The 27,705-nt window shown below is 40.0% G+C and overlaps 1 protein-coding gene across 1 annotated transcript in view; it reads left to right on the top strand.

Annotated features, from left to right (window-relative positions):
- The window catches only part of LOC135469394 (claspin-like), a 34,116-nt gene extending 8,278 nt beyond the window's left edge, over nucleotides 1–25,838 (top strand). Inside the window, exons 12-31 of the mRNA XM_064748031.1 lie at nucleotides 2,048–2,141; nucleotides 2,366–2,483; nucleotides 3,360–4,214; nucleotides 4,596–4,705; nucleotides 5,070–5,341; nucleotides 5,515–5,683; nucleotides 6,536–6,640; nucleotides 7,549–7,670; nucleotides 9,292–9,461; nucleotides 9,829–10,092; nucleotides 11,140–11,275; nucleotides 12,316–12,434; nucleotides 12,963–13,006; nucleotides 14,619–14,748; nucleotides 15,569–15,690; nucleotides 18,860–18,987; nucleotides 19,964–20,042; nucleotides 22,548–22,651; nucleotides 24,244–24,399; nucleotides 24,644–25,838. Coding sequence (XP_064604101.1) covers nucleotides 2,048–2,141; nucleotides 2,366–2,483; nucleotides 3,360–4,214; nucleotides 4,596–4,705; nucleotides 5,070–5,341; nucleotides 5,515–5,683; nucleotides 6,536–6,640; nucleotides 7,549–7,670; nucleotides 9,292–9,461; nucleotides 9,829–10,092; nucleotides 11,140–11,275; nucleotides 12,316–12,434; nucleotides 12,963–13,006; nucleotides 14,619–14,748; nucleotides 15,569–15,690; nucleotides 18,860–18,987; nucleotides 19,964–20,042; nucleotides 22,548–22,651; nucleotides 24,244–24,399; nucleotides 24,644–24,769 — 3,423 coding nt within the window. The 3' untranslated portion in view covers nucleotides 24,770–25,838. The remainder of the gene's footprint in view (nucleotides 1–2,047; nucleotides 2,142–2,365; nucleotides 2,484–3,359; nucleotides 4,215–4,595; nucleotides 4,706–5,069; nucleotides 5,342–5,514; nucleotides 5,684–6,535; nucleotides 6,641–7,548; nucleotides 7,671–9,291; nucleotides 9,462–9,828; nucleotides 10,093–11,139; nucleotides 11,276–12,315; nucleotides 12,435–12,962; nucleotides 13,007–14,618; nucleotides 14,749–15,568; nucleotides 15,691–18,859; nucleotides 18,988–19,963; nucleotides 20,043–22,547; nucleotides 22,652–24,243; nucleotides 24,400–24,643) is intronic.
- The last annotated feature ends 1,867 nt before the right edge of the window (nucleotides 25,839–27,705 follow it).

Below are 27,705 nucleotides of genomic sequence, written 5' to 3'. Positions count from 1 at the left end.
GGATTGAGCCTGAATCTAGCTCTACAACAATCCCATGGTCATCTTGTAAATATTTAGTAGGGATAAAAATCACCAGCACAACCCCCTCTGGATGGTACGTCCCGAACCAGGAATACCCCGGCCGTGCATCTGCAGGCTACTTAAACTGTAAATGATATAGCAGGTTTACTGTATGAACAATTTAATCAGAGAATGAAATATCATTCCAGTATGTCTACTTTTCGAGAAAGGTATTTCTCACTTGGAACTTCGTCGCTGAAGTCCACAATGTTTATTTGCCATAGGCTACTGCTTTGACTATAATACGGAAAATAACTTTGAAGTTAGAGAGGTAGAGTACCTTGCAGTCGGTAATGGAAATGCGCTGAAGCTGTGTCAAAAAGAAGTTCACTAAACTTTTACTGGGTTGAAAGAAATCTAAAATATTTAATGTCAGTTTAAGATGCTTTGAACGGTAGTCTTTCAGTGGACATAAATATTAGTCAGGTGCTGTCTTCCACTTTAATTTCCGCTTCGGGAGCGGTAGATCCAAGGTCTATCCTGGGTCGAGTCACACCTTAGACTTTAAAGGTGAAGAAAACTTTAGAAAGGCTGTAGACTGTAAAAAGCACATTTTTTTCTATCTTTTTTTCTGCTGCATAATTTTGCGATTTTTCCTCGCCATACACGTAAAGCCTGAAATGGCAAAGCTGGCATAAATTGCTGAGTCCATCACGTCCTCCATCTTTAACATCCTGTAATTTATGCTGGGGGGGTGGGGGGGGGTTGCCTCTCAGCCATTGAGAGTTGTTAAAACTGCCGGCTTGTTCGTGTAAACTCAGAACCTACGTCCAACATTCTGGTTTCCCGGTTGTCAAGCGGAAAATGAACTGTACTGTGTGCTACCTTCTGGGAAGAAGAGTTCTACCGGAAATGTACGAACTGCACTTCGGCCCTTTCCGACAGCAATTCTCTTCCTAACACAGAAGACTTCCATGCTAGTTCTTAGGCAAAATGGAGTCGCCCACAGCAGATTTTGGCTCTGACTATATTTATAATTTTATCAACGTGAGGTACATATTAGAATTTTTTTTATGACATGCACCTACAAGGAAATGCATACTCTTTTCAATGGTATTTGTTTGATATTTAAATTTTCTTCTCCGTTAAACGAGGAAGTTGTAACTTCCTCGCTTGGCGTTCAGCATGAAGGAGACCTGTATCAATATAATGGTATAATGGTGGGGCAGCTTATTTGCCTTTGGTAAGGCGTCTAAGTGAAGCAGCACTAGATAAAAGATCGGTGGAATCCGTTCTGCAACAAGGAGGCATATTACATGCACTCTAAGGATTCCTTCGTCGTCATATGACTGAAAAATTGTTAAGTATGACGTTAAACCCCAAGCACGCACTCACTCCACTTAAAAGGAGAAGAAAATTTAAATATCAAACAAATACTATTGAAAAGAGTATGCATTTCCTCGCAGGTGCATATCATAAAAAAAATCTAATACATGTATGTACCTCAAGTTGACAAATTATAAATAAAGTCAGAGCCAAAATCTGCTGGGGGTGACTCCATTTTGCCTAGTCCTGAAGTCTTCTGTGTTAGGAGGAGAATTGCCATCGAAAACGGCTGAAGTGCAGTTTGTACATTTCCGATAGAACTCTTCTTCCCAGAAGGTAGCGAACAGTACAGTTCGCATTCCGCTTGACGATCAGGAAACCAGAATATTGGACGTACGTTCCGAGTTTACACGAACAAGCCGGAAGTTTTAACGACTCTCATTGGCTGAGAGGCAACACATTCCCAGCATAAATTACAGGTTGTTAAAGATGGAGGACGCGAAGGGATTGGCGATTTGTGCCAGCTTTGCCATTTCCAGGCTTAACGTGTATGGCGAGGAAAAATATGAAAAAGGCTCTTTTCAACCTATAGTGTCATGTTTTTAAGTTTTCTTCTCCTTTAATTTACATGTAATATTGCTACTCCTAGTTGAGATTACATGATAGTCCTTATGACGGCCAGTGTAATAATGCGTTCTTCAGTTTATGGTATCTTCTGTAGGGTGCTGCTAAGAAACCGTCAACCCGTAAACAGAAGAAGGCTGAGATGGAAGAGAGACAGGAAATACACAGTGAAACTCAGAGGCTAATAAGAGGTATCTGCATGTGTTTTAACTCAGCTGCAAGTTGTTCTATGTTGATAAAATCAGGATTTCTGACAGTGATACAGAAGACATGGCTGTCAGAGGTGACGTTGTGTCTGTCATAATGTTGAATGTTTCAAGCTTTCATCTGTTACGTCTCTGTTTTGTCTTGACTACAGAAGGCCTTTTTGTTTTGTTTACTTGTTACTTAAACTGTGTTGAATTTTTTTTTGTAGAGTCGAGAGTAAACATTCCTTATCACCAGCCAAAGCCCAAGTCTTTGAGTGACTTTCTGAACAGTGCAGCTCAGAAACAGTCAGCCCTCAAGACTCTGAAAGGCGCTGCTGGCTTCAGGTAAGCTTACGCTTCCTTAGTGAGGAAACGGCTACACTGCCAAAGCCTTCTGTGAAAGCGTGGGTTCTAAAGTGCAATTGTCAAATCTAGCCATCAAAGAGCTAATGTCCAGAGGGGTGTGTTCTACTGAGCACCAGTTCTCATTCCCTGACCAGTCCCCTGACCCTTGTCACTGTTTAATGCTGGACCTTGTCTATTCCTTTAATATTTGGACCAAATTTGGACAAAGGGAATTGTTACCAAGATGTAGGCTGTCTCTTACTGAAAAATTGTGAAAATAGATGTATGTTAATATATGTGTTTAATTTGATAACATCACATTATGTCAATGAGCTGATGATGCTAAACCTGAAACAAACAAACCAGCAAACAGTAAGCTGAGAGTCAAATGCATAGTTAACCTGTAATGAGAAGAAAAATAAAGTTATGTTGAAGATATGTATTTTTCTATTTGCATACCCTAATTCCTCAACTGTTTCACATGTGAAAAAGCAAATTACATTTTCAATTTGATTTTGGAGACAAAACTACATGGGTTGGGATGACCAAGTTCAGGATTCAGAACGTAAAATTTTATCAGTCTGTACAGAAGAATGCCCTTCTATGAAGGTTCAAGAATTTCAGTATTTATCACATTATTGTTTAAAAAAAGGTGTTAGTGTCATTGTATTATTATATATTAACTTGAAAAATGTAAAATTTACATGTTGAGGCCATTTATGGTCTCTTGGCTGGGAATATCCTGAATGTGTAATCAGTGGGAGGGTACATGAATAGGATGACCAGAGTAATCTTTATCCCATCAGTTCACAGTTTTCACGTCATTTTTATGCGCTATGCTGTGATGCCAGTTATTTTGAACTATTTTGTTCACAGGAGCATCTCATGGTATGAGGAGAAGGAAAGAGAAAGAAATAAACGGCGAGAGGAATTGAAAAAACAAAAAGCGTTGGCAAGCAAGGAAGATAAAAATGTTGAGGTTAAGGAAAGTGAAGAGGTTGTGGGTTCATCCAGTAGTGACCCTGTTGAACAAAAGGTAGTGCTGGAAAAAGCTGCTGAGAGAGTAAGTCTCTTACAGGAGGAAGATTTCGACACCCTCCCGGACTTAGTTGTGGAAATGGACACTAATAATGAAGAACTTAGAGCTGAAGCAGCATTGTGTGTTGATCTAGCAGTGAAGGAGCTACCAGATATTATCTCCAAGCCTTTGACATTACAAGTGGAGAATACAGTAGTCAGTGCAGAGTGTACATTGACTGGATCAAGTGGTAATGAGGCTAGAATTCAGAATTCAAATGCAGATGTCTCGCCTAATACCAGCAGTATTCAGTTGTTTGAGGACCCAGAGGAAGGTGCGTTTGCTGCAGCTATCTCCCCTGATGAATGTGACATCAACATGCTCAACAATATTCTTAAAACTGAAAGGACAAACAGTGCTGCAAATCCTGTAACTGATAACAGTGAGCTAAGGACAGATATTGTGGGTCTGACAGTGGAGTCCGTGTATGGTAATGAGAAGACAAGTGTTACTCTAAACCAGAAGGCCCTGTCTGTGGCTGACTTGAAGACCCTTACGCCGAAGCTGAGTGGCTCTCCCCACATGGTGATCAGTCTGGATGATGGTGATGGTCGGCAGACACCCACTAACCCAGGGGTGGTCAGCCTTATGTCCAGATTTCTACAACACTCCAAGAAGAAGAAACCTCAACAGAGCAAAGACCACAGTATCAGGTGAGATACTGAAGGAGTGAATAACCGATTTTATGATAAGCAGAACCATTCTAAATCACCAATTGTCACATATGAAATGGTAGTGCTGAACTACTTTTTAGTTGGTTGTTGAAAAATGGTTGATTCTCTTGAATGTCTAGAAATGTTCAATATCCCTAGATTAGGTTGCATTTTTCCAGTTGAATCCTGTGATTGAAATAGCTGATTGGTTGGTTGATCATCTTTTGATAATTTTGTGCCATAATGTTTGTTGAGTACCAGTGGCATGGCCCAGTTGTTTTTCAAGACCTAAATATGACAGCCGTCATGTACAGTTTCATAAAACGTGAAACCATTAAAATGCTAAAGTAAGTTATTGATGATTGTTGTTGGCGTTGCCAGTATTGTACAAAAGGAGATAGGCGTGGATAAGAAGGAGGAGCTGAAGTTAACCACAGTGGTGTATCACCCAGAACAACCGGAGGACCCTCTTTCTCAGTGTGACACACCAGGCAAGTACATCCATTCACATTCATAGTGTTTTTAAAAGTGTCAAAGATTTTTTTTTTTTTAATTTAATGGTATTGAGAGTAACCCTTAAGAAATTAATTCCACCAGTGTGACATTTAAGTCTGTACATGTACATTACATGTACTGAAAATATGTAGATTACAAGCACTAAATGTACATTTTTATTTAGTTATTAATAATTGGTGTATGTGTTTAACTTATGTTGATATGACATGTCAAGACTAAAGAAAACTGGGCACATGTTTGATCATGGTCTAATTCATGATTATTTATATTAGGAAATTATGTGGTGTAGAAAGTTAAGTATGTCTTATTGTCATTTGCTAATATGGTTGAATTTTACAGGAGCGAAACTGTTGGCCCTGAAAGAGCAGCTGTCAGCTCAGATGAGGGTCAAGAGGGAGGAGGCTCGCCAGAAGAGAGTGGAGCTGTACCAGTTGGATAATGAGGAGGGTTATGAGGAGGGGAATGCAGAAGAGGAAGAGGAGGCTGAGATGACAGATGGGAGTGATACAGAGGAAGAAGAGGATGGGGATTATAAACCAGGGGATCAGATATCCTCGGCTGAGGAGGAAGATGAGGACATAGATGAGGACGTAGATGAAGGAGATAGGGAGGTAGGTATTCGGAATTATTCATGTGTATAATTTCTGGCTGTTACGCTGTGTGCTTTTTTTTTGTATACTAGTCCTAAACTTGCTGTAGTACATGGTGACATGCTGTTTGTGGCATGGTGTAAGGCACTACGTTTCTGTTAATGATTTTGACTGGATTCTGTGTGATTTCTCAGGTGAACCCCTTTGCTGATGAGGAAGCTGAGGATGAGGATGACTGTGATGCAGCTGATTGTGAGATAGGTGATGAGGAGGATAAAGCTGAGGCCATTGATGATGAAGAGAACGAGAGCCTCAAGCTTACCTTGTCTGATGAAGAGGATACCATGAAGGAGGACAAACACAGTGAGTTGGAAGAAGATCCTTAAAAGAAGAGCGATAATGAATTCATATTATTGTTTGGAGTGATGGAGTGATCCCACTACAGTTTTAGTTCTCATTCTATGCTCAATGAAAATAAAATGTGATGTTCATCTTGATGTCATACAATGATTTGTAACCAGTGTGTCGTGTTTACCTATTTGCAACAATACAGATCACTGTTCACACTATAGGACAAATGAGTGTTCAGGATTGACAGTTGGCAGGGATAGAAATTAGAAGTAAAACCAGCAGGACAATTGTCCTGTTGATCCCTAATAGTTACCTGACATTTTTACAACTCCCAGAACAAAATTTCTTCGCACTGAACTGTTGGCCCATGTATGATTAAGTGCACTGTGTGCTTAGTTTTGACATGTATCTGTTGTAATAACTGACCGGGGAGGGGCTATATGCGGTCACTGTAATTTTTACACATGGTGCAATACATCACTTCCAATCTTCTGTGAAATATCGTTGCGTAACTGACATTGTGTTGGATTAACTTCATCGTGTGGGTCAGTCCATTAGGTAATTGCTTGGTAGACCCAATTGTAAGTAGGCCTGTCATTTTGAGCGAATGATATTTTTCGTTTCACTGCCAACTACTGTCCTATTCCTGGAGTCGCACTCCTGTCCCTGTGAACTTCACATTGTGATATACGCCTTGCGTCTCTGCTCAGTGAAAAGCCAAAGGAACAAAGTAATCTATTTTCATAACAAGTAAAGTCTGGAAGAGGAAGTCTGATACATTATGAAAACCGGTTTTTCCGACGAAGCAATGTTTTGAAGTAATTTGAGGTTTTCTTTCAAATAATCTGTTGATGTCCTTTACAGATGATGACATGGACATGGATGAAGATGTAATCAAGCCGTGCCAGAAAGTGAAGAAACCCCGAGCTCTCACTATCAGTGATGACGAGGAATCGAAGGATGGTCAAGGTTAAAGATTTCTCACTTTAATGTGCCATAGCGAGAGAAGCTATACGAGAAGAGGATTTGAACTCGTAACCATGTTTTAGCTCTGACAAGAATTTCAAGGACTCTTCATGCACTGGACCATGAAACTCCTTGGTGTAGAGATAAAACATGATCATAAGTGCAGGTCATCAATACCGTACAGTTTTGCCCTTAACATTGAGATGAAAAAAGTTTTTCATCATCAGTTTCTGCTTCCTCCTCAGTCATCACATGACTTAAAAAACAGCTTGTCTGAGTTTACCTGTTTTCCCATCTCTGTCCATGTCAATTTCATCAGAATTGGTTGCCATATTTAACATGGGCACTTTCATCGTTAAAATATGCTAGCAATAAGTCAGCTGTGGCATGTGGAAGTTTCAGCTGCTTGGTTTGTTTTTTTCAAACTTAAGAAAAGTCAGACCATCATTAAAAAGTTTGTTACGAGTAATAATTCACTGTTCTTAATGTTGAGTAATTTGATTTGCATATTTTTTTTTTTTTGATCTGATGTGAAATAACTTACAATAAATGACCTGAAGTTTCACCTGTCGGTTACATGCGCACAGAGCAACCTGGGGATGGTCGTGGCTTTCCTCCCTCCATAATGCTGGCCGCCGTCGTATAAGTGAAATATTCTTGAGTACGGCGTAAAACACCAATCAAATAAATAAATAAATACATGCACACAGCTGGAACAAGATGACAGAAGAAGGCCTCTGCTGTGATGACTCTGGGACGTACCCAGAGCTGTGCAATTTCAATACTAAATAGAACTTGGTTGTAATGGTTGACTTATGGGAATGGACAAAAAATAAATGAAACCTTAGAATTTCTGAAAAAGAAGTCTCCTGATTTTAGTGATTGCCTATATTGTAACTTTGCTTTTTCAGAAGAAAAGGAAGATGTTGAAATGACTGTAGAAGCTGGGACAGAAAATGAGAAGGATGTCAGTTTTGAGGAAGACTGCATGACTCCATTCACCAAACATATATCATCAGCTACACAGCCAGAGGTAGAGCTATGGCTTTGTTCAGGACTCTTAGTCACACAGTGTTCTTGTTATTTTAAATATCAATTAATAAACTTGATCAGGTGCTCAGGTTGGCTATTTCACTGTCTTGTAGCCACAGGGTATAATGAACTTGGTGTTGATTGATATGTGCCATTAACCTGCAGATGATTGTGGGTTTCCTCCCACTGCAATGCTGGGAATACCACTGTATGAGTGAAATACTCTTGATGTAAAGACGACGTAAAACACCAATCAAATGAATAAATAAAATGACTGACAGTTGTTGAGAAGTTGGTAAATATAAACAAAAGATTTCCAGTATGACGAAGAGAGTAAACCAAGCCAAGTGAACACATGCTTGTCCTTTGTAAGCCAGCTGCCACTGGTATTAAAGTATTCATGATTACTTGTCACGATTTAGTTGTCTCGGCGGTGTACGGTCAATTTCCTATCCAATGTACCATGTGCACCACGAATTGCAAAAAACTGGCCTGCCGAAAAAAAAAAAAAGGAACAAATAAACTCGCAAGCCAAGTATGAGGTCTCAATGTGTGGACAACTGTAAGTTCTGCTTTCTAATTTATGGCGGTGTGATAAAGATACAACAAATTTATTATTCACCGAAAACATAGGAAACACCGTTCATGGCCGTTGCAAACCACAGAGATATGTTCTGAGAGATTACTCTGATAACGAACGCTACTTAAGAACAATTTTATCTCCCTTCGATTATGGGTGCATGAGCACTCGTATTGTGCCATGTACCTTCAGTTTTTGCATCAACTAGCAGCAAAACCAATGTTGACTTCTTTTTTGGATTGAAGATAAAGGGATCCTTTCAATAACTAGTGCACATTTAAATCCATTTTGGAGCTATATGCAGAAAATCGGATAAAATGCAAACTTTTCTCTCTTCATTCTCTTCAAGTCCAGATTGAATCTAAGGCCACGTTCAGAGAACATAGATAACGAGACAGCTGCGCAGACGATAAATGATAGCCGCAAGCCTTAACTGAGACCTTTGGAGTTTACTTTCTCATTTGACTGACAGAGCAAATTGTTCTTTTTATTTTTAATCCCTGGCTGATGAAATCATCGCTAGTCATTTTGGGCTGCGTGTTCCTGTTAGGTTGATTTCCATGTCTTTTGGCGTGCGGTTCCGAAATGTTAGTAGACTCAACTCACCATGACTGCAAATAATTATTTTGACGAGAGAGAAGGAAATATGTCTGTGGATTTGCAACAATGTGGATTGGATTTATACTTGCAGAAGTGATAATAAAGGTCCTATTCTCTCCTGCTTTAGAGTGAATCTAAAAGCCCACTTCATTATGGACATACTGGATTTTGGAATTCAGTGATTAAACATTGAGGCAGGCAAATATCAGAAAGTTGTTGAAAATGGACCTCAAGGTTTAATTTAACTACTAAATTGGCAGGCCATATTTAAAAATTGCAGGTCATCTGCTGTTGTGCCTGCTAAAAAGTTGATGACTGGAAGAAAGTTGCAGGCCAAAGGAGATTTTCTAATTTGAGCCCTGCATGTGTCTGTCAATTTGTCAGTGTGATGTTTTAATACTAAAGTAATGGGTCAATCCGGCATTTCTGTACCCTGTTTCAGAGCTGGACGTGTAAGATTGCGCCACGCCCCCTCAGCCTGCCCATTGAAGACTCTCAGGACCTGTACAGTACCACAGAGTCCAGTCAGCACAGCCAGCTGGCCCCGTCAGATTCTCAGAGCCTTCACTTTCTGTCAGAGGACACTCAGTCACAGATGCTTGATGCTGATGGGTAAGTGCGATCATTGTGATCACCTGGTTCTGTTACATTCTGTTGTATCAGTATTTTACTGGAAATCTTTATCTGTACTCTGTTAAACATCTGAATACCTGTGCTAAAGACATATCATCTACACCACATCTAATTACACAGGTAATGGCTGGTATGTTGACAAATTTTACTTGGAGAAAAACGTACCCATATGTTGTAGCCTTGGAAGTCATTTTAATATAAGGTATTGTTTTAGGCAGTAAATATGAAGTGCAACATAACTATTACCATTAAGGAACTAATTTGAATTTTTGTTTTCTTGATCATTGTTTAGCACAATACTGAAGAAAACTATGAAATTAAAGTGAACTTAATTTGTAAATGACAGGTTTCTGAAAGTAAATTCTACTCTGAAGAAGCCCAAGCACAAGCCTGCCAGCCTGCTGGGTCCCTCATTTGAGGAGTCCACCATGGATGAGTTGCTGGGGCTGTGCTCAGGGAGATTTGGGGATCCATCCCAGAGTGCCCCTCCCCCAGGGGACAAGAGGACAAGCCGTAGCCTGTTCTGGCAGCCTGAGATGGAGGATGACAACGCTCACACAGGTGACATGGAGGAACTGCTGGGGTTGTGCTCAGGAAGGTTCACTGACAGGTATGGCTACAGTTGTATGTAGGATCTATCATGTCAGGATTTAAGCTTACGGTGTGTATACGGGTTGAAATCAAGGACATATTTCAAATGTAAAATGTCATTTTTATTTTGGCAAGTTTTTGGCAGACAAATGTAAAATGTCATTTTTATTTTGGCAAGTTTTTGGCAGACAACAAATGTAAAATGTCATTTGGTTCCGTGCCATTTGAAGCCAATCAGAAGTGTTCTGAAGGTTTGCAAGATTTTTAGCAAGAAACTGATTTTTTAAGTGAAGAATTTTGGTAGTGTTACATATATGTATGTTACATACATATATGTAACATGTAATATCTTAGAGACGAGTAAGATAGGACAATAGAAAATGGAATAATTCAGGAAAAACTTAAAAAGTCCATCAACATGATTAAAGACAAAGTGAAAAATTATGTAAACAATGTAGCAAATTACATACCCAAAAACTTAAATGAAAAGGCTTCTCACTCTGGACCAAATGTTAGTACTCAATGATAAAGTATCCCACACGAAGTTTTAGAAGCGATATGTTCATGTGATGTTACATAGCTTAAATATTAGAGTTCAAGTAAGCAAAATTGTGCACATTGAGATAACAGGAAGTGCCACCATGCTAGGAATTTTAAGTAATCAGACTCAACTTATTTCTATGAGCCGAAGATGCAGGCGTTTCCGCTTTCATCACCAGAACCCTGTTTTGCCTGTTCACTATGTATGCATGGAGTATCAGTGACTAGATATCTAGTTCCCCGATGCTTTAACATGGTGAATTACTGATTGAAAGTTGATGCATAGAGTCACCATTGTCAGCAAAATGTCTGGCCGTTTAGGCCTGTTCTCACCCCTCGTCCTAAATATCTCAAGTTTTACTGTTTGTTGTCTTTTCTTTAAAGGCTTAAAATTGATCATGTTTTTGAACTACCTCCAACTCACTGAATAAGAAGTTGTGATATAAATATTGATATAGGGCCAGTGTAAATGTGACACATGCCAAACTTATATGCTTACATGCAGTGTCGTGTTCACCTCTTACAGCTCACAGATCAAGTCCTCACAGAAGAGGGGTATAAAACGACGTCCTGTGGCCGATGATGCTGACAGTGACAACGAGAGCGAAACCTCCTTCACATTCGTATCTGATGATGAAGAGAAGGAAAACAGAGATAATATGGTTTGTGACAGCAGCTTTGTTATCTTTTTATCCCAGTGTCGTTTTAATGTCTCACAAAAATTTGTCAGCCAAGGACTGTTTTGGCACATTCAGTTAATGCATTGGTCACACATCAGACGACTGGCCCCGATAATACAGTGGGTGGAGCGTCTGTTTCGGGAGCGGTAGATCCAGGGTCTGTCCAGGGTCGAGTCACACCTAAGACCTTAAAAGAGGAAGTTGTAACTTCCATGCTTGGCATTCAGCATGAAGGGGACAGTACAACGACTAGTAGACACGTTTCGGTATAATAACTCGGGGGGCCCGCTTAGTTGCCTTCGATAAGGTGTCTCAGTGAAGCAGCACTTGATAAAAGAGCGGTGGAAATCTATCTTGCAACAAGGAGGCACATGTGGGATTCCTTCGTCGTCATACGACTGAAAAACTGTTACGTACAACTTTAAACCCCAAGCACTCACTCACTCAATCATACGTCAGACAAAAATTCTTATGTGACCTGGTAACATTAGATCTCCAGAACTATGGCGCCAAATTCAGTGAAAATTTATCCAACAATACACAGATTCAGTGCTGAATCCTCTAGATCATATTAGATTGTGGAGTTTTGATCTGTTTTGTCAGAAATAGATTTTGTCAATTTCATTTTTGTCTTGTCAGTATTTCTCAAAATTATTTCCAAGTGAAAATTTTATTTTACACGCTGTATGCCAATCTGATGCGTGTATACATCGTACTTTCTGCCTTTTCTTGCCACTGGCTAGGCAGTCTGTTTAATGTAACATATGGTAACATATTATTTGTATATGCATACCATTTTGAGTGTTGTCTACTCAGACAGCTGTACCTATATATTCTATGTACGCAAACCTAAACGTTCAGTTGACATAGTATGGCTGAAATACTAATAAAGTAGCATAAAGCCATTAGCAATAATTCATAAAAGTTCAATGTGTACAGTAATTGTTTCTGCTAAAGACCAATTTGCATTAATCCAAAGCTTCAATGATAAGATATTTTCATGTGCTGTTTTATTGTTTCAGGCTGAACCATTCAGTGATGAGGAGGAAGACGGTGCCAGCAATCAGCACGATGAGGACAGTACTCTAATGCCAGCTCCCAAGTTCCAATGCTTTACACTGGGCAAGAAGAAAGGTGCAGGGTGAGTCTTGTAGGAATTGAATACCTGTTCAAAGTCTGCTACTTTTGAAAGTATTTTATCAGCCATGATTTCCTTCAGAAACTCTATCGTATAATAAATGTGAAAGCCGATTGCAATGTTCTCATGTCATAGCACATCAGGAATATGGTGCTGAAACGCCATAGAGTCTTCTGATCCAGTCCTGTACTGTGTCATGGACAGACAGTCAGAGTATGTACTAAGTTTTCTCACATATGTGCATCCAGCTGGCTCACTGTCTCCCACAGCTCTCTTACTACTGTAGGTGTGAATATGCGGAAACAGATTGTTCTCTAATTAGGTACATATAGTAAAGTTATCGCAATAACAACACTGCTTTAGCAACCTGTGGATGGTCCTAGGTTTCCCCTGGGCTGTGCCGGGTTTCCACCCATCATATTGCGTCATATAAGTGAAATATTCTTGAGTACGGCATAAAACACCAATGAAATAAATAAATAAATATAACATTATTGTGTTTTAGTGTTGCTGTTTCTTGTTTTTGTCCAGGAGAATCCGCAGGGAGTTTGTGGAGGATGAAGCTGAACTGTCAGGTAAGTTTGTTATTGTGGACTGTATAGTGTGTAGAGAAGAAAGGAGAAGAGGAAGTGGGTAACGAAAGTGACTTGGAAAGTTCAACATGACAGTGCATTTATGAAAACTGTAAGAATGGCAATAGCTGTTGTGGTTTAAGGAATAGCGTAAAACTTTGTTGGGGAAGCCAATATTATAGTGATGTGATCTTAGATTATAGGGATCTTAGATTATTGAGATCTGGGATGTTATTGGGGGTTTGATACGATCTAGGATGTTATGATAGGGTTTGTGGAGATCTGAGATGATATTGTAGGGGTTTTGGAGATCTAGGATGTTACCATAGGGATTGAGATGAATAATATTGTTACTGTAGGGATTGGGGAGACCTGGGATGTTACTGTAGGGATTGGGGAGATTGTGATGTTCTATAGGGATTGAGAAGAACTGGATTATTACTGTAAGGATTGGAGAAACCTGGGATGTTACTGTAGGGATTGGGGAGATCTGGGATGTTCTGTAGGGATTGGGATGAACTGGATTGTTATTGTAGGGATTGGGAAGACTTGTCATGTTATTGTAGGGGTTGGGGAGACTTGTCATGTTACTGTAGGGATTGGGGAGACTTGGGATATTACCGTAGGGATTGGGGAGACCTGGGATGTTACTGTAGCGATTGGGGAGACCTGGGACGTTATTGGAGGAATTGGGGAGATCTGGGATGTTCTGGAGGGATTGGGAAGAACTGGATTGTTATTGTAGGGATTGGGGAGACCTTGGATGTTAATGTAGGGATTCGGGAGATCTGGGACATTGCTGTAGGAATTGGGGAGATCTGGGGCATTCTGTAGGGATTGGGATGAACTGGATTGTTATTGTAGGGGTTGGGGAGACTTGTCATGTTACTGTAGGGATTGGGGAGACTTGGGATATTACCGTAGGGATTGGGGAGACCTGGGATGTTACTGTAGCGATTGGGGAGACCTGGGACATTATTGGAGGAATTGGGGAGATCTGGGATGTTCTGTAGGGATTGGGAAGAACTGGATTGTTATTGTAGGGGTTGGGGAGACTTGGGATGTGACTGTAGAGATTGGGGAGACCTGGGATGTTAATGTAGGGATTGGAGAGATCTGGGACGTTATTGTAGGAATTGGGGAGATCTGGGGCATTGTGTAGGGATTGGGAAGAACTGGATTGTTATTGTAGGGATTGGGGAGACTTGTCATGTTAATGTAGGGATTGGGGAGACCTTGGATGTTAATGTAGGGATTGGGGAGACCTGGGACATTACTGTAGGAATTGGGGAGATCTGGGATGTTCTGTAGGGATTGGGAAGAACTGGATTGTTATCGTAGGGATTGGGGAGACTTGTCATGTTACTTTAGGGATTGGGGAGACTTGGGATGTTACTGTAGCGATTGGGAAGACTTGTCATGTTATTGTAGGGGTTGGGGAGACTTGTCATGTTACTGTAGGGATTGGGGAGACTAGGGATGTTACTGTAGCGATTGGGAAGACTTGTCATGTTATTGTAGGGATTGGGGAGTTTTGTCATGTTACTGTAGGTGATTGTGGAGATTAGGATGTTACTGTAGGATTGATGATCTGTTAATGATGATGTTATTGTAGGGAGTGAGTATGACAGTGATGAGGACCTTGACATCCCTGAGGAGGAGGATATCTTGATGGAGGAGGAGGGGGACAAAGACATCAATATCAGTGAGGAGGAGCTACGTAACCAGGTCGGGCGTGTCCACATGTGAGTTGTCTCCCCATGCTCCATTGCAGCTGTATTTACCATAGACCTCATCGGAGTTCATGTGTATTGTGAAAACATTTAATAATACATTGATACATGTGGATCAATAACTGATGAGCAGTTCAAGTATTCTGAGACTGTTTGCTGAAAATCTTTTTGGTGATTTTATGCTTCTGGTGATTTTAGTGGAAAGCAATTTTATAGCCTGAACGTTAACCTGAAGAAAATTAGATCCCTTCCACGTGTTCCGTTCTCAAGATCCAGTATGTGTTGAGAACAAAACTGTGTAAATACATAGGGCTATACAAAGGTACATTGGGGTCTACTTTTCGTCTCTTCCAGGGTTTACTAAAGCAGTAGAATATATGTAAGCCTCCTTCACCTTCCTGCTTGTTTTGTGGGATTTCTGCCTGACAAAAATTGGTTGCTGATATGAAAACTTTACAAGCCTCCCCATGATGTCTAAAGCTCACTATAATTGGCAGTTTAAGACTCTACTCCACTCAACTCAGCTGATTGTATAGAGATTGTCCCATTTGTAGACGACCATACGATTTTAAGATTGAACTGTGTTCACCTAACTAGCAGAGCTGAGTCACTGTATTTCAAATATACAAGCACTTACCACCCAACATAAGGGTCAGATTGAGTTGAGTGTTATGCTCCCGTGTGTGCCAAGCTTTAGGTTACTTGGCTTGTTTTGAGTTATTATTACTTCAAGGATTTGATGAAAGAGGGTGGACAAACATCCCTTCACAACACAGGATTTCTTGTACATGTAAGCTTTTGTATGTGACATGGTTAATATTGTGATTTATAGGAAAAAACTGATGGATGAGGATCATCGTGAAATGATGCGTCTCCAGGAAATGTACCTGCCAGACGGTGACCTCTACTCGGAGGGCAAAGGTCGCACGAGACGCTTCCGCTGGAGTAACATAGGTAAGTGAAGAAATGCACCCACTGTGTAATATAGTGCACCAGATGTATCGTGATGGAAAATGTCTCCAGATATCACTGTGAAATATAGTACACCAGAAGAACTGTGATGGAAAATGTGTGCATATCTTGTTGTGAAATATAGTGCACCAGATGAAAAGTTATGGAAAATGTGTCCAGATCTCACTGTGAAATATAGTGCACCAGATGTACTGTGATGGAAAAGATGTCCATTTCTCACTGTGAGATATAGTGCACCAAATGTATTGTGATGGAAAATATGTCCATATCTTGCTGCGAAATATAGTGCACCACATGTACTGTGATGGAAAATGTGTCCAGAACTCACTGTGAGATATAGTGCACCAAATGTATTGTGATTGAAAATGTGTCCAGATCTCACTGTGAAATATAGTGCACCACATGTACTGTGATGGAAAATGTGTCCAGAACTCACTGTGAAATATAGTGCACCACATGTACTGTGATGGAAAAGATGTCCATTTCTCACTGTGAGATATAGTGCACTAAATGTATTGTGATGGAAAATATGTCCATATCTTGCTGCGAAATATAGTGCACCACATGTACTGTGATGGAAAATGTGTCCAGAACTCACTGTGAGATATAGTGCACCAAATGTATTGTGATTGAAAATGTGTCCAGATCTCACTGTGAAATATAGTGCACCACATGTACTGTGATGGAAAATGTGTCCAGATCTCACTGTGAGATATAGTGCACCAAATGTATTGTGATGGAAAATATGTCCAGATCTCACTGTGAAATAAAGTGCACCATATGTATTGTGATGGAAAATGTGTCCAGATCTCACTGTGAAATATAGTGCACCAGATGAATTGTGATAGAAAATATGTCCAGATCTCACTGTGAAATATAGTGCACCAGATGAATTGTGATGGAAAATGTGTCCAGATCTCACTGTGAAATATAGTGCACCAGATGAATTGTGATGGAAAATGTGTCCAGAACTCACTGTGAAATATAGTGCACCACATGTACTGTGATGGAAAATGTGTCCAGAACTCACTGTGAAATATAGTGCACCAGATGAATTGTGATGGAAAATGTGTCCAGATCTCACTGTGAAATATAGTGCACCAGATGAATTGTGATAGAAAATGTGTCCAGAACTCACTGTGAAATATAGTGCACCACATGTACTGTGATGGAAAATGTGTCCAGAACTCACTGTGAAATATAGTGCACCACATGTACTGTGATGGAAAATATAGCCAGATCTCACTGTGAAATATAGTGTACCACATGTACTGTGATGGAAAATGTAGCCAGATTTCACTGTGATATATAGTGCACCAGATGTACTGTGATGGAAAATGTCCAGATCTCACTGTGAAATATAGTTCACCAAATGTATTGTGATGGAAAATGTGTCCAGAACTCACTGTGAAATATAGTGCACCATATTGTTGTTTCAGCTTTGAAATATTGTGGTCGTGGGTTTCCCTTAGGCTCTGCCCATTTTCCTTCCACCATAATGCTGGCTGCCGTCTTGTAAATTAAATATTCTTGAGTACGGTGAAAAATGCCTATCAATTAAATCAGTAAATGAAATATTGTAATGTAAATCTTGGGTCTAGTAAGATTAACACTAGACTTTAAATCCTGAGGTCAAGCAGTAAAGAAACAAAATTAACTAGAATGGATCTGCGAATAGCAGATCCTAGGCCGGGATCCCGGATCGGATCGATGACGTTTTCCCCTTCATGTTCTGTGTTCGAAGGACACATGTTCCACATACACGGCTTTAAAAGTTTCCATGCGACCTTACACCATTTATCACTGAGGCAGTCGGCCGGTCATTTGTATTCCCTCGAATAGATCGGCGACCCTAATGATGCTACGCTATGCCCAGTGAAAAACGGTCGTTTCTTTGGCAGATTTAGCCCGCTATTTGTAAGAAATAAGGCAAAAACACGACCAGTGTAACAGCAAGTTTGTACATTCACATCTCAATCCACGACCTGCCATGCACGGACTCACTGCTCCACTGATAGCTCGGCCATCGTTAGAAAGTCAGCACTTGGACCAGGGCACATATCCATATCTGTCAATCTCCCTGGCCTGTTTAACGTATAGTAAAGAGTACAAGGTCTGCGCAAAACAAAGCTAACTTTTACAGGTCCACGTCGTTTGCTGTTGTAGTTAGATCTCTACGCCATCTAATAGAATACTGGAGTTAGATGGGAACTGGAATAAATGTCATCCTACAACCGTTTCGGGAGATCACGGATAGTGTAGGTGAAAGCATCAGGTCAAATACTACAAACCCAGTCCAGTCCCCATCTAACTCCATGTTAAATCAATAGGATTCCAATCTTTTCTAAACAAAAAACGGTGTTGTCATTTAAACGCTTCTAGCGAAAAAACTATTGATCGGAGCTCAAATCTGTTGACGAATGCTCGAAAGAGCATGCCTTGGGCTACAATTTCGTGCAGGTTGCACATTTCTACCTGCCATAGTTCTCGAGTTACAGGTCATTGAACTTACGTCACTTTTTTGAGTTTTTTGCTTATATCTCAAAAAGTTTTAAAGATACCCAAAAAATACAAGCAGATTCAGAATGAGCAGCTCAAGATACATCAGAATACGTTGAGAACATTTGAACTTTGAGAACTTTTTGTGACGTCACAAATTCGACCAATAGCGAGCTTCCAGAATTTTGACCGGAAGTGAACCATTTTCGCAAACTTTAAAGAACTCATGACCTACTAGCTGCATGTCAAATTTGAAAACGATCGGTTCAGTGGTTCTGGAGAAGAAGATTTTTAAAGATTTTACACAAAATCCAAAATGGCGGCCGAACCACGTGACATGAGAAAAAAAAAAAAATTATATGTCTAGAAAATCTCCGCCAGATTGTGTGTACAAAATTTGAGATCTCTATATTGAATGGTGTTTGAGTTCTGCTGCTAACAAGGTCGGTGAAAAAAAAATAATAATAATAATAATAATAATAATAAGAAAAAACAGAACAATAACAAAAGGGATCCCGTTCGGAAGAACGGGATCCCTAATTAGTTAATTCTTAGTGTACATGTTAACATGAGGAAATGGTTAGGAATTTAGGTTAAGTACATGTGTGTCAGGTTTTGTACTTTTGACTGATGTCATTTTATGTGCGTACAGATGACACCCAGGAGGACATGTTTGGGGCAGGGTCTGATGAGGAGGGGGTGGGGGAGGAGGATGGGGAGGCAGACAGTAAGTGGAGGATGGAGAGACATGAGCGAGAGAAGTGGCTCCAGGAGCAACAGGTGAGGCATGGTTTTACGCCAGTTAGCGTGCAAGCTTGGTACCAGCTTAAATTTCATGACATTCAATAATCCTGCCATGAGGCAAGAGAAATAAACATGGCGCAGTGCTAGAAATGTAAGGGAGTTCCAACCACACATCTCAGACTCACTCCCAGCCTTACACATGGATTGTGCAGAGAACACTACTCCAATTGTTTGTATAGCACTGGTGACTGTAATCATTCAGTCTTACTCATGGGTCTGTGCACGTTTAGGTTGTTTTGAACATTGATTGTCTTCCGCCAACATGCCGTGCAAGTCTGTATGTAAGGGCACCAAATTAACATTCACTCGAACATCATCCATATCCATAAATAAATTATCGATACCAATAAGTATTTATTGATAAATGAATTAGTGATATCGATAAATGGTAGCGTTGTATCAATATTGCTAATTCATTTATTGATATTGATACGTCATTTGTTTTTAAATGAATTGGTGATATTGATAAATGTTCATGAGCTAATTATAAATTTAATGTTAATTTGGCCGCTCATATGTACAATATATGTCACAGATGGGAAAATTTGTGTAAAACCGAGTAATCTCAATTACCATCTCGTGAACATGACCGCCAATGTAGAATTGAAAATTTGCTCAAACAATCCTCATGTGATGAAAATGGCATTGCAACGCTCATGCAAGTTTCCTTAGCCTGTTCTCAGAAGTGAAAACATTTTGATGAGACATTTCACCACATAGGCCTGTGGATGGGAGCAAACCAAAAGGAGCACCACAAAGAGAGTGTGGTTTGTTGACAGGGGAAAGTGTCAAAATAATTCCTACATAATAAAAATTATTTACATGTAATCAGTAATGATAATTGAACCATTAGGGTAAATTTGGCTGTTACTATGAAGCCCTCATCTGAATTTCATTTTAATAATAATAGTGACTTATTTTTCATTGTAATCATGAATGGTTTGTTTTTTAGGACAAAGATGAAGCCGATGACAGCAATAGTCAGTTTGTGAAATTTGGCAGGATCGTCCTTAAGCAGAAAAACAAACCAGGTACATGTGTATGTTGTCACTGTTGATGGAAAAAGTCTTATAATGAGCACCTGCCCGACCCGTGTTACTGATATTTTGATCAAATAAAAAAATATGTATGCTCATTTCTTAACCTCCAACTCATGACTTTTGTCTGTATGTATGAGTGCTCCAGAATTTAACCTCCACCTCATGACTTTTGTCTGTATGTATGAGTGCTCCAGAATTTAACCTCCAACTCATGACTTTTGTCTGTATGTATGAGTGCTCCAGAATTTAACCTCCAACTCATGACTTTTGTCTGTATGTATGAGTGCTCCAGAATTTAACCTCCACCTCATGACTTTTGTCTGTATGTATGAGTGCTCCAGAATTTAACCTCCAACTCATGACTTTTGTCTGTATGTATGAGTGCTCCAGAATTTAACCTCCACCTCATGACTTTTGTCTGTATGTATGAGTGCTCCAGAATTTAACCTCCAACTCATGACTTTTGTCTGTATGTATGAGTGCTCCAGAATTTAACCTCCACCTCATGACTTTTGTCTGTATGTATGAGTGCTCCAGAATTTAACCTCCACCTCATGACTTTTGTCTGTATGTATGAGTGCTCCAGAATTTAACCTCCACCTCATGACTTTTGTCTGTATGTATGAGTGCTCCAGAATTTAACCTCCACCTCATGACTTTTGTCTGTATGTATGAGTGCTCCAGAATTTAACCTCCAACTCATGACTTTTGTCTGTATGTATGAGTGCTCCAGAATTTAACCTCCAACTCATGACTTTTGTCTGTATGAATGAGTGCTCCAGAATTTAACCTCCAACTCATGACTTTTGTCTGTATGTATGAGTGCTCCAGAATTTAACCTCCACCTCATGACTTTTGTCTGTATGTATGAGTGCTCCAGAATTTAACCTCCAACTCATGACTTTTGTCTGTATGTATGAGTGCTCCAGAATTTAACCTCCACCTCATGACTTTTGTCTGTATGTATGAGTGCTCCAGAATTTAACCTCCAACTCATGACTTTTGTCTGTATGTATGAGTGCTCCAGAATTTAACCTCCACCTCATGACTTTTGTCTGTATGTATGAGTGCTCCAGAATTTAACCTCCAACTCATGACTTTTGTCTGTATGTATGAGTGCTCCAGAATTTAACCTCCACCTCATGACTTTTGTCTGTATGTATGAGTGCTCCAGAATTTAACCTCCACCTCATGACTTTTGTCTGTATGTATGAGTGCTCCAGAATTTAACCTCCAACTCATGACTTTTGTCTGTATGTATGAGTGCTCCAGAATTTAACCTCCACCTCATGACTTTTGTCTGTATGTATGAGTGCTCCAGAATTTAACCTCCAACTCATGACTTTTGTCTGTATGTATGAGTGCTCCAGAATTTAACCTCCACCTCATGACTTTTGTCTGTATGTATGAGTGCTCCAGAATTTAACCTCCACCTCATGACTTTTGTCTGTATGTATGAGTGCTCCAGAATTTAACCTCCACCTCATGACTTTTGTCTGTATGTATGAGTGCTCCAGAATTTAACCTCCACCTCATGACTTTTGTCTGTATGTATGAGTGCTCCAGAATTTAACCTCCAACTCATGACTTTTGTCTGTATGTATGAGTGCTCCAGAATTTAACCTCCACCTCATGACTTTTGTCTGTATGTATGAGTGCTCCAGAATTTAACCTCCAACTCATGACTTTTGTCTGTATGTATGAGTGCTCCAGAATTTAACCTCCAACTCATGACTTTTGTCTGTATGTATGAGTGCTCCAGAATTTAACCTCCAACTCATGACTTTTGTCTGTATGTATGAGTGCTCCAGAATTTAACCTCCAACTCATGACTTTTGTCTGTATGTATGAGTGCTCCAGAATTTAACCTCCAACTCATGACTTTTGTCTGTATGTATGAGTGCTCCAGAATTTAACCTCCAACTCATGACTTTTGTCTGTATGTATGAGTGCTCCAGAATTTAACCTCCACCTCATGACTTTTGTCTGTATGTATGAGTGCTCCAGAATGAGTGAAACAAAGAAATTCTTTTGTTTACGTTTGTCAAAGTGAATTTGCCAAAAGGTAAAAAGTAGCTGCATCCTTTATAAAGTGAAACCAAGAGAGAAAAAATTGCCCGCCCAGTTCCCCCCCACCCCAAAGTCTTTTAATTGATTTTTTATGGTCTAAGTTTCCCCATGATATGCAAGATCATATTTTAATGGTGCTAGGTAGTTCAAAATGGAAACTATTATTTTCAATGCTGTGTACTTAATCACATTGAGTTTAAGTTTGCATTGCTGTTGAGTCTGTTACAGTGGTTGATGCGGTATAACAATCTCTTCACTTAAGCTGTAGTCTGGTTTGAATCCAATTACAATAAATGTTTTCATTGATGGTTGATATGGCGTTTATATTGATTCTGCTGAGATTTAATTGACAAGTTACATGTGATAAACCTCAGAAATTTGTGAATAGCTGTATGTACAATGGTTCTGACCTTTATACCGTTTTAGCTGTTCCTGAAGAAGAATCCAATGCAGACATAAATAAAAGTGACGAAGTGAAGAAAGTGAAGGCAAATCTTCCAAAGTTAGCATTGCCATCTAACAGCATAACGGTAAGTAAAGTTACATAGCGGATAAAAAGCGCAAAGTAGCTGACATGTACATCAGACAAATGAATCAGCTTAAATCATTCATCTTTGGTGAAGTTTTATGATTTATTTGATTGGCGTTTTATGCCGTACTGAAGAATATTTCACTTATATGACGGCGTCCAGCATTATGGTGGGTGGAAACCGGGCAGAGCCCGGGGGAAACCCACGACCATCCACAGGTTGCTGTCAGACCTTCCCAAGTTCGGCCGGAGAGGAAGCCAGCATGAGCTGAACGCTGAACGGCCGCATTGGTGAGAGACTCCTGGGTCATTGTGCTGCGCTAACCAGCTGAGCCACGTAGGCCCCTAGTTAAAGTTTTATGAGAATTTAAATGTAAAATAGGGGAACAGTGTATGGCTAAGTGGTAAACTGCTCCCAACCTTTGGCACAGGGGATGAAGTGTGGGTTCAGGGATGAACAGTATGTGGCTCAGACGTAAACTGCTCCCAACTGTGGCTTAGTGGTAAACTGCTCCCAACCTTTGGCACAGGGGATGAAGTGTGGGTTCAGTGACGAACAGTATGTGACTCAGTGGTAATCCACTCCCAGCTGTGTGGCTCAGTGGTAAACTGCTTCAGGATGTGCCTCAGTGGTAAACTGCTCCCAAACTTTGGCATAGGGGATGAAGTGTGAGTTCAGTATATGGCTTAGTGGTAAACTGCTCCGAACCTTCGGATCAGTGGTAAACTGCTCCGAACCTTCGGATCAGTGGGAAACTGCTCCAAACCTTTGGATCAGTGGGAAACTACTCCAAACCTTTGGATCAGTGGGAAACTACTCCAAACCTTTGGATCAGTGGAAACTGCTCCCTACCTTTGGATCAGTGGAAAACTACTCCAAACCTTTGGATCAGTGGAAACTGCTCCCAACCTTCGGATCAGTGGGAAACTACTCCAAACCTTTGGATCAGTGGGAAACTACTCCCTACCTTTGGATCAGTGGAAACTGCTCCCAACCTTTGGATCAGTGGAAACTGCTCCCTACCTTTGGATCAGTGGAAACTGCTCCCAACCTTTGGATCAGTGGGAAACTGCTCCCAAGCTTTGGCACAGGGTGAAGTGTGAGTTCAGTCTGTGCTGTGGACAGAGAATTTCTGTCTTCACCCATTCTTGCGAGGCCTTGGTGATATTAAGAGCCTGATCTGCGCTCGCTTGGACAGTTTTGCAATTTTTCATTTGTGAAAGATGGACTTCTCTTCTACGAATACAATGTAAGAGTCTGTTTGTCAGAGTACTGGGTAGTTCAGCTGCAGGTTTAGGTCTGGAGATTGCCTCCAGGCGAAATGAAGTAAAATGAACTGGTTCTATAATTTTTATTTTTTGCCCTGTCTGGATCTGTTGGAAAAGTATAGCTTTATCACAATGGCTCTCGTGGCCAGCACGCGAAATTGACATTCTTTGAAGAGTTGTCCCCCTTGCATTAACTGCCCAACATCAAGTTAGCTTCACAGGTGGTGATTTTGTTCTTGTGTTTTCTTGGTGGGTGCAATCAGACTGTCAGCATGAAGTATGAGCAGTAGATTGAATAAGGTCTCTATGGGTTCTCTGTTTCAGTCTCAGAAAAGAGGGTCTTTCCTCAGTCGAGGTAAGGATAAGCTGGCTAAGATAGCTGAGCTGACCAAGTCTGGGGTCAATACTAATGCAGCCAGAACCTCCAAAAACTTTGTCTTCAAACCCCTGTCTCCAGAGGCAGAAGCAAAGAAACTTAAGGTGAGTTTTACATGTACACTCAACTGACCCGTGGACAAAAGAAGAGTTATTTGTAGATTCTTGTAGTGCACTCAACCAGCTCTTCCCAGAATTTAATTGAGTGACTTTTCCTTTGAAATTTTGGTCATATGTTTAGACCTGTAAGAAAAATATTTGTTAAATTTGAATTTATGAATTGAAATTGATACCTTCAAAGCTAATATCTGATACCATAAGTGACTGACCTTTATCTTTTGATTTACAGGCAAACTCCAAGTCTAAGGGCTCCTACAGTATTCCCAGTGGCTCTCAACCCCCTAGTGCTAAACGTCAGAAAACCATGTCAATAAGTAGCTTCTCTCAAAACAGTATCTTTAATCATCTCCATTGATCAGAGAGGAAATCAGTTCAAGTCGGGCTGTCAAGTTGTAGGTACTGTTAAGTTGTATGTACTTTGTAATCTTCATAAAGGAAATTTTCCTTCAAACACTGAGGATCGCATAGAGAAAATATTGTGCGTGCTGGGTTACCCACTTATGTATGGTCCATTGAGTATCTGCCAATAATAACAGGAGGCTGAACATTGTACGTACTTCAGGGTTCAGGTATACATATATTTAGTTCATTAAAAATAGTATTCTGTTTTGCAAGCAGAGAAAGTTGCACATTGTATGTAATGGGGATTCAGTTGAATATCTAACCGCAATATCACTGAAATACATCCAATGCAGTATTAAGCCTCAAGCTTCCATTCATTGAATGTCAGGTCTCCAGGGGTAGAAGCAAAGAAACTTCAGGTGAGTTTTACATGTACACTCAACTGACCCGTGGACAAAAGAAGTCTGAGTTATTTGTAGATTCTTGTAGTGCACTCAACCAGCTCTTCCTAGAATTTAATTGAGTGACTTTGAAATTTTGATCTTTGATATTTTTAGGTGTGTAAGAAAAATGTTTGTTAAATTTGAAGATCATGCATTCGTAGTGTCTCCAGATCTTATAAAATATGTAAATTAGATTTTCTGTTCTATAACATTTGTATGTAAGAGAGAAATAGTTGCATGCGATTTATATTACAGCATACATTTAGAGGATATTTATAAATGAAAATAGTACTTGTTAGGGAACATGTGTAAGTGCATTGTACCTGGCGTAGTATTAATCACATGAACAGTGTGTGTAGTACTAGTTAGGGAGCGTGTTAGTGCATTGTATTGATCACATGAACAGTGTATGTACGCAGTTACTACTGGTCAAGTGACATGAACATCGGGTTTTCGACTGAGAATACATCTTCATGTATTGTTCATAATAATATCCCAAGCCTTAATTCAGGGATCACTCGGGCTCAGATATATTGTGCAGGGTGTCTTTAGTCGTGTATATGGTCTACTGTTGTTGATTGTATGTATACAGTAATTTATTGGTATCTCCATATCTACATACCTTATAAGATTTTAGCTGTGGACATCTCAAGAAAAGTTAACTTTTTTTCATGATGCCATATTGAAAAATGTCAATATTTGCTAAAGTATACCTCTAATTGTGTAAACATAAAACTTGTCTACAAATAAATTACAGTTGTAAAATGAGTCAAGAGTAGACGTTTTCAAAATGATTGAAGATGTGAGGATGAATCTACCTAATGGTGTTAAAATATTTTAGTCTTCAATATAGAGGTCAATTTGAGTGTGACCTTAGTTGATGTTGACTAGTTGCCTGTTCAAATCCGTCTGTGGTCGGCAAATCTATCTATCCGTTCAATAAGTTTACCACATTCAGAGAAAATTATATGGCACAAAATCAAGTGAACACTGGTTTTATTGGGGGGTTTTTGTTGTTGTTGAAAGCACAAATTAGAACGTGTAACATTATGACCGTTTCCCAGTGATATGTGTAATATTGCCGGTGTGACGTCAGTAGTCATTCATTCATTCATTCAGTGAGGAAAGATTCATTTTCTTCAGTATAGTTACATAACCGTTGTCACCAGTATAGGGAATAACGTTACATGAGAATTTAAAAACTGTTCACATCGTTCAGTGCTAATGTTTTTGCCAATAGTCTGGTGTCTGGGACCTTAAATAACCCGCCTGCTTTATTTGTCCCCTTCTTAAGAAAGGAGTTTCAGGTTTGAAAACTTCTTACACAGTTGTAGGCTTTCAGCTTTGTTTTTCAGATTTCTTTCTTGATTCCAGAAGATAGACTTAACGTGTGCGCCACGTCATGGTTTGATTATATAATAAAATATCGGAATTAATTTAGCGAACAAAGCCCGCCTTTGTCCATGCCGACGGAGGGCCGCATCCGGAGAAGTTGGCTTATACGAACCGATAATTACTGTAGCCGATGCGAAAGACGATTTCGAGAGATAAAAATTCACTTGGGAAATGAAATCGGTGCTTCATCACGCTGGCATTCCGTCTACAGATGGCAGGGCGGAACATTTTGACAGCTGACATTGTTAAGTCGAAGCGCGCTGCAAACTCCGTTATGGGAGAAACCGTTCCAAAAAGTATAACTGCGCGCGTCGGAGTGGAAGGGGATTAAGTTACAGAGCGGGAGGAAGATCTCGGAATCCGGAGCCAACCATCCATCATTCACCACAATAGACGTCAATAAAGCCTCGCCAGGACACGGCATTCTCTTCACTATTGGCGGACTTTCGATGGCCAAGTGTCCCAACCAGATACAAAATGTCCCCCCCCCCCAGTCCCACAAACCCGCAACTTCCCAAGCCGCCTGACCTCAGATGACATCCGTCAGGTCACCAGGGTGAACAGTCGCCCAAAACAACATCCGTCCCGTGAGGACATGACCAGGCGGAGATGCTTCTGTCAGCCATTTAGAACAAACGAAACGAACGATGTATAACGCCTTCAGTGTATTTTTTTTGGGGAAAAAATCACCCTATACCTATAGATAAGGAACTAAATGAATGTAAAGTGAAAATCACTATCTGAGACCTTTTAAAGCAAAAAATAAATTATCATACCGCTGATGTGCTTAAAAACCAAAACAACATCCAAGTTGGTTGAGAGATTGATTTTCAGCAAACCACTACAAGTATTAGGGTAAACGAAAAATAAATTTGGCCATTTAATCTTTTGTAATGTTTATTAACAGTGAGAACTGATGGCTGGCAAGACTGCGTTAAGCGCAACTACCATACTGCCTACTTCTCTTCACTGTATACGTTATTACAGGACTTGCGCCATGCGCAGTTTGCGACTGCTTCCTAATGCAAGCCCTGAGACAATACATGTAGAAAGTTGAGAAGGCTCTTTTTTTTTTTATTCTATCAATACTCCACATCAGATAATCTCACTT

Source organism: Liolophura sinensis, chromosome 6 (assembly GCF_032854445.1).
Source record: "Liolophura sinensis isolate JHLJ2023 chromosome 6, CUHK_Ljap_v2, whole genome shotgun sequence".
NCBI lineage: Eukaryota > Metazoa > Mollusca > Polyplacophora > Chitonida > Chitonidae > Liolophura > Liolophura sinensis.
The sequence above is the reverse complement of the archived record's forward strand: the minus strand, read 5'-3'. Positions and strand labels throughout refer to the sequence as shown.